The sequence below is a fragment of the Ruditapes philippinarum genome, unplaced genomic scaffold (genome assembly GCF_026571515.1).
Source record: "Ruditapes philippinarum isolate M1 unplaced genomic scaffold, ASM2657151v2 ctg717_1_1_1_1, whole genome shotgun sequence".
Classification (NCBI taxonomy): domain Eukaryota; kingdom Metazoa; phylum Mollusca; class Bivalvia; order Venerida; family Veneridae; genus Ruditapes; species Ruditapes philippinarum.
The window spans coordinates 112,349-125,518 of NW_026858165.1; the positions used below are offsets into that span (position 1 = coordinate 112,349).

Sequence of the window (13,170 nt, forward strand, 5' to 3'; positions counted from 1 at the left end):
AGTGTTTCAATAAACGTATAGCTTGCAACATAATTGAACTATATACTATCATAAATTAGTATAAACTAAACTACTGATCTTCAGCACAATGTTTGATATCATAGCCAGATAGATGTTTGGATATTCAGTCCAATTTTATCAAAAGAGGATTACAACTATATTGTTAAGTAACGTATGATCATGACACACGTGTTAAACATATCACGTACTTTACAGGTATCCCTCTTTGATTACTTTCCTTACAGAGAACAGAAGCCAACAAAAATATTTAATTATTTTCCCTTTTTTGTTAATTTGCGTTTTTCTTTGAACTATTTTTAGAAGTGCATGATTCATAATTGCATGAAGGGACTGGATGATGCCATTTAGTGATACATCAAATCATAGAAGGGTTCAGATCACGGAGTCATGGCGTCTACGAACGCTCCATTAAATGGAACAAACGTGGAGTTTATTTATCTAACTTTCTGGGATAAGGTGGCCATTTCCGGCGGTGCAATCGGCTTCCTTCTGTTGGTATCGGTGTGTATGGTATGCTTTCTGTGTCCCGAGTGTTTCTGCCATGGTATCTGCTTTGATGACGATGATGCAGAGGAGAGGAAAAAGAAACAAGCGAAGAGTAAGAAATTCGGTAAGTTTCTCACATCAATATTTGATCGTCGGATAATAAATACACATTTTTAATTTTTCTAAACGATGTTAATTATTGTAAATTATTATTAATAGGTATTTCATACTTAATTTTTTTGCGTTAAAAGAATTACATGACGGTAAAAATGAACTGAGACGAAAAAAACTAGAAGAGACGGAAGAACTATATCACAATGGATAAACGAGTCCACTTCCTGTTGTTGTTCGGTGTTTTTAAGGACACAAGATAAAATATAAAGGGTCCCAAGAAAGTTATATACATTGTATAAACAAGTTTAATTGCAAGACATGGTACACAGTCATTTTGTTTATCCACTATAAATATATTGTATTCGCGACATAAATGAAGCCTGAGTGACATTTTTTTTCGTAATTACCATGTAATAATCTGTTATATGATGGTTTAATCAATTATTGCAACAACAGAGAACATATTAGGTTTCCATCCATTTTGCTGCAAGATACAATCAACAACTTTATTTCTGATGAATATTCGGTGACATATTTTGTAGGAAAAACAAGTTGTATAATTACGTCAATATAAGTCGATTGGGTGATATTTTATACCAATCCGTGTATGTTATATTACATTTTTAATCACCATCAATCGTTTAACATCTGCTGTTCTTTTCATCACTCTAAAGAAGGAATCAATTCTTTTGTGTCTTTAGTTTGAATAGATCAGTATATGAGCTGCGTCACGACAAAACCAACATAATGGGTTTGCAACCAGCATGGATCCAGACCAGCCTGCGCATTCGCGCAGTCTGATCAGGATCCATGCTGTTCGCTATCAGTTACTTGTAATAGGGTTGGTAAACGAACAGCATGGATCCTGATCAAACTGCGCGGATGCGCAGGCTGGTCTGGATCCATGCTGGTCGCAAACGCACTATTTTGGTTTTGTCGTGACGCGGCTCAAATATATAGCATTTTCCCCTTTAAGCAAATCAAAGCCACACCCTAAGTCAATAATTTTATATTTTGTGATATTTTGAACTTTACCATGTGTTAAAAACATTGTGAATAAAGTTATAAACTTTGTACGTACATACTAGTATACCTCGCACTCAAAGTTAAACTCAATCCCTGTTTGTCACAAAAAGAATTCAGTGCTAAACATGTCGCGAATGTAATTAACTAACTTGACAGGTCTTGGGGGGGGGCATAAAGTCTTCTCATGGGTGTGTATAAAATACAAGATTTTTATTGTGTTGAAATAGTTATTAAAATATTGGAATGAATTAGATCTGCAATAATATGACAGTATTTTGTTTTCATCTCAACAAAACCACACCTCACAAATATTGTTAACTGTGTACAATGTTCTATACTCAACAAACCAAACAGAACAATCTCTTTTTGATTTTCTTGAAAGGCCCAGTAAGCCTCAAAAAGTTATTACTTTCCAAAAGCTTTTTATTTTGGATGTCCAGTTACAGTGTACAAAATGTTACTGATTGGCAATAAAGCTGAGCCAATTATTTTGCCTCTTTTGTATATTGCTCCAGTGAGTCTTAGCATTTTGTACGGAAGTCAAAATACTACTTTGTTTACATTTTGCTATCTTTATCACAAATTATTCAACATTCAGTGCTAATTTCTTTAGGTAATAAGCATCTTATATGTTCTATATCCATTATTACCACATTATAAAATATTTATTGGCCCATTCTACAGAAACAAAAACAAATCATAACTGCAGCTTCATGCGCCTTTAATATTTAACGCCTCTCCACAGCTGCATCCCCTTCTTTATAATTTAAGGGAAGTTACCGCTGTGTGAAATTCTTTTGATTTTCTTCGACAGGTTCTCAGAAGTCAACATCCAGCAAGGGAAGTTATGGATCGACCGAGTCAGATTACTTCTACAGCGCACCTCCTCCTGACGCTACCGATTCTGGACCAATCAAATGGAAACCTTTAGATCTCATCAAAGAACGGGAGCAGTCTGATTGGTCGTCTGATACCGGGAGTGGACTTGAAGTGATCAAGCTAGAAAAGGTTTGAATGTATCGTCTAAGTTTTGAAAGTTTAAACTCTGTGTTTTTACGTACAGCTTGGAAAACTGATATGATCTCTCAGACAAAAGCGCATTGTTTAGAATTTTTAAATCGGTCATCAAGTAACATTTCATTTAACAACTTCAATTATTCAGGCGTCCATATTCGTGTTTCTAGCAAAAGTTTAAAATGGAAGGAAAGCATACACGTCTGGCCTTTCATGTTTTTATTTTTTAAATTTATTGTTATGGCATTGAGGAATATTGATCTGGCGTCAACAACATAAAACATCTTCTTATTGTGCGAACAAAAAACAAAACAACAACAAACAAACAACCAAGAGACAAAGAAATTTTTCCATTCTTTGACATTGTTTGAATGCTTGAAAAAAACTTGTTTTCTGTAATTGTTTGAAGACACGAAACCTTATTCTCAGACATAAAAACCTTTTTTTTTAAAGTTTAATGAAATGAAATACACGTATTGTTTGTTTAAAGACAATAAACCTAACCACATTGTTTACAAACATGATATTCTCTTAAATCTTAATTAATAGTTAGAAGCTCACAAGAAGAAAAATACTATCTAAAAAGCTCAAAAGGAGCGGGGTACAAGTAGCGATATACTTTTCTTTTCTTTTTTTATTGTATTAGCAATCAACTTACTTATATGCTGGTCTACTTTTCGTAGGCACGGTTAGTGTTTATCCAGATAGACCCGACTGAGGACTGTTTATGCGAAATAAACTGCCAGAAATTTTGAAATTAAGGAATTCTAATTGGACGAAAAAGTAGGGAAAAGAATATACAACAAAAAAACCTTACTGAACAATAATTGTATTCTTTGAATTTAATGAAGTATTATTTGACAATGTTGAAATATTGATTGACGATGTTAAAATATTTATTGAAATACTTTTTGGCATTGTTAAAATATTCTTTTACATTGTTAAAATATTTTTTCAAAATACTCTCTCACATTGTTACAAAAATATTCTTTGGACATTATTGAAATACACGAAATAATTCTCTGGTATTATTATATACACATAGAACATTCCTTTGACGTCAGTTATAGACATGAACAAAACCTTTCTAGCCAAATTCAACGATCTTAAAATATAATTTTATCTGTTTTTTTCTGACATCATTTAGAGACGGGAATTTTGTGTCTTTAAATAAAAACTTGAAACCTTGTTCTCGGACTTCAAACAAGGTCATGTAACATTATCCTCTGATCTGAAATAAAGGTACAAAATTTCAATTATCTGCCTTAAAACAAAGACATGGAATTTTCGTCTATGATATAAAATACCTCAAACAAAGGCACTTAATTTAATATTATTCTCTAATATTCAGTAAAGTCATAAGACTTGTGACCCTAAACCACGAAACCTTATTATTCTCTGGGAATTTTGAAAGATATCATATCTAATTGTCTGACAATTTTCTTACATGACATGTTATAGCATGGCATTGTTTATAGACATATGTGATGGTTGTAAGACATAAACTTGTTTGAATTCTGTCATAAAAAACTTATTCTTATATAACTTATTTTGTTTCTAAAAACTTACCAGGATTCTCAAATTCATTTTTTTCTCTAACCTTTACATCATTATCTTTCAAAGCAAAGTTCCTAAATTAATAATTTATCTCATGATTTAAAACAGAATGCTTATTCATTTGTTAAATCCTTATGAAATTGATTATATCATTAGTACATCGATGATTTTATGTTATATGCAGAACGCGCATGTGCAAAATGTCTTTCTTTGTTGTACTAGACTTAACCTGCTCTAAGATCTTGGGTTATGACGCTTTTTACTAAGATTCAATTTTAAGAAATTCTCCCCTTTAAATTTGATATGAAACCATAATTACATTGTCATTTATCTATATTTCAGATAAAACGTAAAAGCTTGATTATTCATGATACTCTTCAAAATGGAGATCTCCATGACGACATGAGGTCAGTGATAGAAGGTGCGATTATTGACTTCACCCTTAGTTACAGTCTTTCAGAAGAGAAGCTAACTATAAAAATTATAGAAGTTAAAAACATGAAAACCGGTGAAGAAAACATTTTAGTGTCACCGTATATAAAAATCCGCATTTACAAGACGCCTAAGCAATTTTTCACATTTCGCGATCATTCTGAGAAAGGACCTGTGATTATTAACTTAGAAAAAGAATTTAAGACAAAAATGCATCGTCCCTGTGAAGTTCTTGCTTACAAAGAAACTTTTGAAATACCCGTAGACTTGGAAACATTGAAATTGTTTACGCTCCGCCTACTTTTGTGTGATATGGATAAATTATCTCGTCACGTGATACTGGGCGAGACTTCAGTGATTTTGAAGAAAACGGATTTATGGACGGTGAAAGATTTGAAGTTTTCTGAGAAGTTTAGAATTCCAGTTGAGGTAAAGTGAAATTTGCATATTCTAGTTTTCGAAATAGCGCATTTTTGGTAATCTAACTTTAACATGATCATTCATTATTTAGAAGTTACTCATATTGTTATTACCTGGAATTACATTATGTAAGGCACTGCCACTGAAACACTAACTTGAGTTAGGCAAACTAAATGTGTTAAAATAGTCCTTAAAGTTTTACTTAAACCTGTTCGTTAGCTAGCCATTGTCATATCAAATTCCATGGTCTCTTTTTATAATTAAATTAAATGGTACATGGTATATAGATAACACTGAAATAGTGCATATGCAGAAACGACACCAAATCTCAGATGCAGATAATTTATATAAGAAATTTCGATAGTTTCTTGTTATTCACTGTTACTCGTTAATAAAGTAAAAATATAATTTAGTAAAAGTAAGAGTTGCATGCATTTTCAATTGTCTAATTTAGTTATAACTTTATAAATTTGAACATTCTTGACAGGAGAATCTTGGAAGTATATCCATAGGCTTGAGTTATTTACCTACGTCAGAGAAGATGTACCTGACAGTGGAATCTATCAAAGGTTTGAAGGTGATGGACCGGAAGTCCGCCAGTACAGGTATGATTTATTTCGCAATTCATTTTAGCATATTTACTTACAATAGTTGAATTAAGTTTGTTCTCCCTATTTACAATAAAAGGGTTTGCATCGGCAAATTCGACCAAATTCGCATCTTTTCTTTTCTGATTTTGCGTCCAGGTAGGCTTATCAAGATGTCTGTATTGCTCCAGGTGAAATAGACGCTTGTTTACATTGATGTTGCCAGTGCTATGGGACTGATGTTGCACTTTCTGTTCAATCAAATTATTCCAGTTCGCGACTTCCATTTATCATTGTTTTATATTCTCCCCTTTTCTTGCATATCAGACTGGCGTTTCCGTGCGTTTTACCCATGCCGGAAATTTCATCTGGCATGAGGGTGCCAGATGAGTCGCGTGCTGTACAATGGCACGCTTAGGATGACGTCATTTTACCGTTATGAATGAAGTTGTAATTCATACGCTGTTGTAAGAAAGTAGTTACGGTTGTAATGATATAAATTTCCATTGAAATTAAAGATAAAGAATTTAAAATGTAATGGAATATGGTAGAATATGCAAGAAGAAATATCTGATATATGTTTGCGTTGGGATCGGAATATCCGTCCCTCGGTCACCCGCCCATGGTCGGTAACTCGGCAAGCCTCGTTACCGCCCAATGGGCGGGTCACCTCGGGACGGGTATTCCGATCCGAACCGCAAAATATGACAGATATTATTATTCCAGAATGTTAATTTCTTCGATATGGAAACGAAATGAAAACTGCCTAATTTCAATGCATGAAAAATACTTTACAAGCACCAGGCAATCCAGGCAATGAAGGTTAAGTAAGCCTTAGATAGAATAAGCAACACATTATATAGAGGATGAATAGTTTCTAAAAGAAAATAATTCATACTGTCATTTCGAGCTTATATAATATTTTGATTAATAAAGATCAGTAATTAAGTATGCTAACGACTTTGAACTACATTTGTACCTTATATTTCAGATGCCTGTGTGAAGGCGTACCTCATGTATGATGGAAAACAGCTCAAACGAGTCAAGACCACAGTTCGAGCGTCTGACCTTAATCCCGTATTTAATGAGAGTTTCTCATTCGACGTCCCGAACTCTGAAGTCGAGAAAATCTATTATTCATTGGTTGTTTGCCATTATGACGCAGAGAATAAATCCAGCAAGATCATTGGTCGAGTTTATATTGGAATGAACTTTGACCCTGAAGCCAGAGAGCACTGGACGAGTATGGTGCATAATCCGAGGAAGAAAATTGTTGCTTCATATAAAATAAAAAATTGAACCAATTAGTACCAAATATATTTGCTACATTATATAAACATAGTGAAATGTATATTTTAGATGTAAAAATAGATGTAAAATCAAGAGAATGTTTATACACATACACTTACAAGAGGCGGTTGTTTTCGACAACTCCCTCGTGAATTTTTGATGTAATTTTAACCTTTGCTCTAGTAAGTAAACCACGAAGCTGCTTGTTTTTCTTAAAATATCCAGGTATCATGTCGATTTCAAACCAACATACCAAACGTATATTATTTACCCACATGGAAAACATGGATATTTGCAGCAAGGAAAAGAATTTTGCAAGTAGTTCCCAATACATCAAATAGGCCCGTTGTAAGTATTGAAACACCCCTTTTTGTCGCTGGAAAGTAAACAAACATTAAAGTAGCTTGCCTCCAGATGTATGCTAATTTTGAAAATGAAGTTAAAAGTATAAAAATGTGAAATTATCAAAGAAAGGAATTTACCCTCTGCAAACGACACAAACAATCCACGTTAATTGCTTAACAAAATATGCAAACAATTAATAGCCCTGAAACGCAATTGAAATATGGTGATAAAAACTGCAAAATCAGTCATTTATCATTTGTAAATAATTACTTAAATTTTCATTATTTTACCTTATCTTAGAACATTTTTCTCAAGTTTGATGTTCTTGAATTATTTTTGGCTCATCTGGAGGCATGCAGCTTTAAAATTGCAATGTTATATAATGATAATAATAAGAAGAATAGTTTTAATGGGTTATAATTGTATCTATTAATTGACCTTTGACAGATCGACGTTAACATAGCTAGTTATTTCGAATGCTCAGGGAAAGTGAAGTAACTTCAAAATAACTGTATATTTCAAACAGCATCAGAATACAATTAAAATAAGAAATATATAGAATTAAAATTACCTTTCAGTTGTTTCTGAATAAAACGCGACAAAAAGATTTGTTGCATTTTGTATAGTTTTTGTTATTGATAAATGTTGACGTTGTTATTTTTCTGTTGTGTAAATAAAATTTATTAACGTTGTAGGGCATTGTATACCGGTTAACATGTTGGTGTCATTGTAAAATCCATCCACAATAAATCATACCATATCACAGTCTTCTTGTCCTTCATATAGGCCCTCTAGTAGTAGTAGTTTTCAGTTTGTATATACTCTGCGCCGGAATAACCATATGTCCGACATTATAGCATCCTTATTTTTCGATTTTGATATTTATTTTAAAAAGTAAACACGACTTTGCTAGTTAATGTTTCTAGACCGTAAGATGTTAGATGTGAACTAAAATGAAAAATAATATAATAATATATATGGCAAACCCTTATAATTATATAATAATAGTAATGTCAAAAGGTCCTACATAGTACTTATGTCAAATCCTTTAGGAATAAGTAATGTAAAGCTTATATTTAACGTTACCCTGACATTCGTCTTCTACGAGATTCGTCCTATATTAACATTTAAATTATGACATTCGTGCTATATTTGATGCTTCTACGAGATTCGTCCTATATTAACATTTAAATTATGACATTCGTGCTATATTTGATGCTTCTACGAGATTCGTCCTATATTAGCACTTAAATTATGACATTCGTGCTATATTTAATGCTTCTACGAGATTCGTCCTATATTAACATTTAAATTATGACATTCGTGCTATATTTGATGCTTTTACGAGATTCGTCCTATATTAGCACTTAAATTATGACATTCGTGCTATATTTAATGCTTCTACGAGATTCGTCCTATATTAGCACTTAAATTATGACATTCGTGCTATATTTGATGCTTCTACGAGATTCGTCCTATATTAGCACTTAAAGTATGACATTCGTGCTATATTTGATGCTTCTACGAGATTCGTCCTATATTAACATTTAAATTATGACATTCGTGCTATATTTGATGCTTCTACGAGATTCGTCCTATATTAACATTTAAATTATGACATTCGTGCTATATTTGATGCTTCTACGAGATTCGTCCTATATTAGCACTTAAAGTATGACATTCGTGCTATATTTGATGCTTCTACGAGATTCGTCCTATATTAGCACTTAAAGTATGACATTCGTGCTATATTTGATGCTTCTACGAGATTCGTCCTATATTAGCACTTAAAGTATGACATTCGTGCTATATTTAATGCTTCTACGAGATTCGTCCTATATTAACATTTAAATTATGACATTCGTGCCTATATTTGATGCTTTTACGAGATTCGTCCTATATTAGCACTTAAATTATGACATTCGTGCTATATTTAATGCTTCTACGAGATTCGTCCTATATTAGCACTTAAATTATGACATTCGTGCTATATTTGATGCTTCTACGAGATTCGTCCTATATTAGCACTTAAAGTATGACATTCGTGCTATATTTGATGCTTCTACGAGATTCGTCCTATATTAACATTTAAATTATGACATTCGTGCTTATATTTGATGCTTCTACGAGATTCGTCCTATATTAACATTTAAATTATGACATTCGTCCTATATTTGATGCTTCTACGAGATTCGTCCTATATTAACATTTAAATTATGACATTCGTCCTATATTTGATGCTTCTACGAGATTCGTCCTATATTAGCACTTAAAGTATGACATTCGTGCTATATTTGATGCTTCTACGAGATTCGTCCTATATTAACATTTAAATTATGACATTCGTGCTATATTTGATGCTTCTACGAGATTCGTCCTATATTAACATTTAAATTATGACATTCGTGCTATATTTGATGCTTCTACGAGATTCGTCCTATATTAGCACTTAAATTATGACATTCGTGCTATATTTAATGCTTCTACGAGATTCGTCCTATATTAACATTTAAATTATGACATTCGTGCTATATTTGATGCTTCTACGAGATTCGTCCTATATTAGCACTTAAATTATGACATCCGTGCTATATTTAATGCTTCTACGAGATTCGTCCTATATTAGCACTTAAATTATGACATTCGTGCTATATTTGATGCTTCTACGAGATTCGTCCTATATTAGCACTTAAAGTATGACATTCGTGCTATATTTGATGCTTCTACGAGATTCGTCCTATATTAACATTTAAATTATGACATTCGTGCTATATTTGATGCTTCTACGAGATTCGTCCTATATTAACATTTAAATTTATGACATTCGTGCTATATTTGATGCTTCTACGAGATTCGTCCTATATTAGCACTTAAATTATGACATTCGTGCTATATTTAATGCTTCTACGAGATTCGTCCTATATTAGCACTTAAATTATGACATCCGTGCTATATTTAATGCTTCTACGAGATTCGTCCTATATTAACACTTAAATTATGATATTCGTGCTATATTTAATGCTTCTACGAGATTCGTCCTATATTAACACTTAAATTATGATATTCGTGCTATATTTAATGCTTCTACGAGATTCGTCCTATATTAGCACTTAAATTATGATATTCGTGCTATATTTAATGCTTCTACGAGATTATGATATTCGTGCTATATTTGATGCTTCTACGAGATTCGTCCTACATTAACACTTAAATTATGGCATTCGTGCTATATTTGATGCTTCTACGAGATTCGTCTTATATTAACACTTAAATTATGGCATTCGTGCTATATTTGATGCTTCTACGAGATTCGTCTTATATTAGCACTTAAATTATGGCATTCGTGCTATATTTAATGCTTCTACGAGATTCGTCCTACATTAACACTTAAATTATTATATTCGTCCTATATTTAATGTTTCTACGAGATTCGTCTTATATAAACACTTGAATTATGATATTCGTGCTATATGTAATGTTTCTACGAGATTCGTCTTATATTAACACTTAAATTATGATATTCGTGCTATATTTAATGTATCTACGAGATTCGTCCTATATTTACACTTAAATTATGACATTTGTGCTATATTAAACGTTTCTATCGAGTATGTTTTTCCCTCAGTTAAAGCCCATGCTATTGTCTCATTTTAACCCGTTATTAACGTGTTTGAAAATCATGTATTGGGTGCATTGCACGACAAATTTATCACGAAAATATTCATTAAACCATCGCAAACCTTTAATTGAAATAGATCTTATCTTATTCGTAACGATAATCCGTCTTTGACATCCAATGATAAACTAATTTCCAATGAAATAGCATTTTAACTGGAACAAAATGTGCGTTGTGCATGTATATTTGATAGGATTTTGACTGACCTTTATAGAAATAAATGTATAAATAACTACAAGTTGTGCACAGTCACGTGACTGTTATTGGGTCAATGCTATGTCGCTCACTCGGCTAAATTTACCAGGGTAGATAGCACTAGAGGTCTAAAAATATCCGGTGTCTTCTGATTTCTCAGACAATTAAAATCGTCTGAATCATTGTACTATTTTTACGAAATTTTACTGGAAAGTCAAACAGTCAATCTTGCCTTGGTTATGTTTAAGAAAAAACTAGAATGTAGCCTTGATTCTATTTCTACAATAATTATAGTTTATTAGTGAGATCCAGTGAACATCGATGTTATTGGATGATTGCTAATACATGAAAAGACCTGTTATGTTTTAACCATTATTGATGAAAAATTACTTTTAGATATGGTTTACGAATTTGTCTAAACAGTCTAAATGGGCGCTAACCAAATTTATTACTAAATAACAATCAATACGAGTTACTTACCTTTGAAACAAATCTGTGCAATGGTCATTGAACATGAAGTAACCACAGGGAACTTTGTTCTTATTTTATTAAATTTATATATAAAAATGTTTTTAATAATATCTTGTGCATGTATCAAAGTGAATCATTTTTTTGAATTATCGATTCTTTTATGAGTGTCCAACAATCAAAAGAAAAAAGCTGTCGTATACTGCGTTCTATTTACTTTTTCATGAATTGAGCAATTTTGAGTTGTATCCCTTGTTAGGGAAAAGAAAAAAATGACAGAAGCCCCTGTGGAAGTAACTGCAAAACAATTATATTTTAAAAACCATCAATATAAAGTTTAGTTTATAGAGAATTTATTTCGTTTAGCTAAATTTAGTAAGAAGCTATAAGTTAATAGGAGCACTATCAAATCTGTTGACACAGCAGTTTAATACACATTTAGTTCACCTTTACTGCTTTTAAGAAAACAACAAAATAAGACATTTAGTAAATCTTGCATATGTTTTTTTTCTTATATATATGCTGAGGGTTTTTACTGTACTATTTTTCATTCCTTCAAGGAACTCCACTGAGGTTTTTTAACATGATGGGACTGAAAATATTTTTTCCAGATAATTGTACCATTTGGTGTAGGTTTAGACCACTAATCTTTGTGCAAAATTTCAGATCATTTGCGCACACCGTTTTTCCAGAAATATTATTCAAATTGTAAAAAACTGACCCAAACTGAAAAGCGTTTAAACGCTTTCCGCTCAAATTAGGCTAAGAAAAGCATAAAAATACGATTTTCAATTTATTTCAAAGTATATTTCTTAACCAACTGTCTTTGCATATATTTCTGTTTAAAGTGCCCCAGCTCATTTATGTAAGAAATTAAGTAAGAAATGTTATGTTTTTAGACTTTTAAACCTCAGTGGAGTCCCTTTAACGACTACAGAAGCACGAGGACGTATTCACAAATTTCAATGGATGAAACTGTACATTTGCGCTATTCTTGCATAAAGGTATATCCCTTATCACTTTTTTTTATTAATCGGTGTGTGAAATAAACGTTTGTGCTTAAGTTCAGATTTGATTTGAACTTAGAAAAATTGACGTAATTATATACCATTTGCAACTTCCTGATGATGACATAATAACAGTATAACAGTATATTTACAAGATAACGAATAGTGCTTATATTAATAGGCAAAGCAACGGTCACAGAACGCAGCCCGACCCCCCCCCCCCACAATCCAGTCACACCAGTAGGGCACCCGGACGGCACCGAACTAAAAATTATAAAAGTACATAAATCATTATATATAATATATTGTACTAAATCAGTTTATTTACATATTTTACCTCACTGTTGAAGCAAGAGACATAGATTATATTATATACATTTCTATTTTAATACAAATCCCATATTAAGACAGTCTTACCGAAACGAAACTTTAAGACAGATAATATATGGTATTCGAACATACATGATTATATTACTTAATTTATTATTTACCAGGTAGTCATGTGTTTAAGATATATACTAACATATTTGTG

The 13,170-nt window shown here is 32.1% G+C and overlaps 1 protein-coding gene across 2 annotated transcripts in view; it reads left to right on the forward strand.

Annotated features, from left to right (window-relative positions):
* The window catches only part of LOC132752347 (synaptotagmin-2-like), a 30,372-nt gene extending 22,317 nt beyond the window's left edge, over positions 1-8,055 (forward strand). For both annotated transcript variants that reach the window (XM_060742660.1, XM_060742659.1), the window contains exons 2-6: positions 322-631; positions 2,462-2,655; positions 4,561-5,079; positions 5,558-5,675; positions 6,649-8,055. In XM_060742660.1, the coding sequence (XP_060598643.1) occupies positions 409-631; positions 2,462-2,655; positions 4,561-5,079; positions 5,558-5,675; positions 6,649-6,956 (1,362 nt within the window). In that variant the 5' untranslated portion in view covers positions 322-408 and the 3' untranslated portion in view covers positions 6,957-8,055. The remainder of the gene's footprint in view (positions 1-321; positions 632-2,461; positions 2,656-4,560; positions 5,080-5,557; positions 5,676-6,648) is intronic.
* Positions 8,056-13,170: the final 5,115 nt, after the last annotated feature.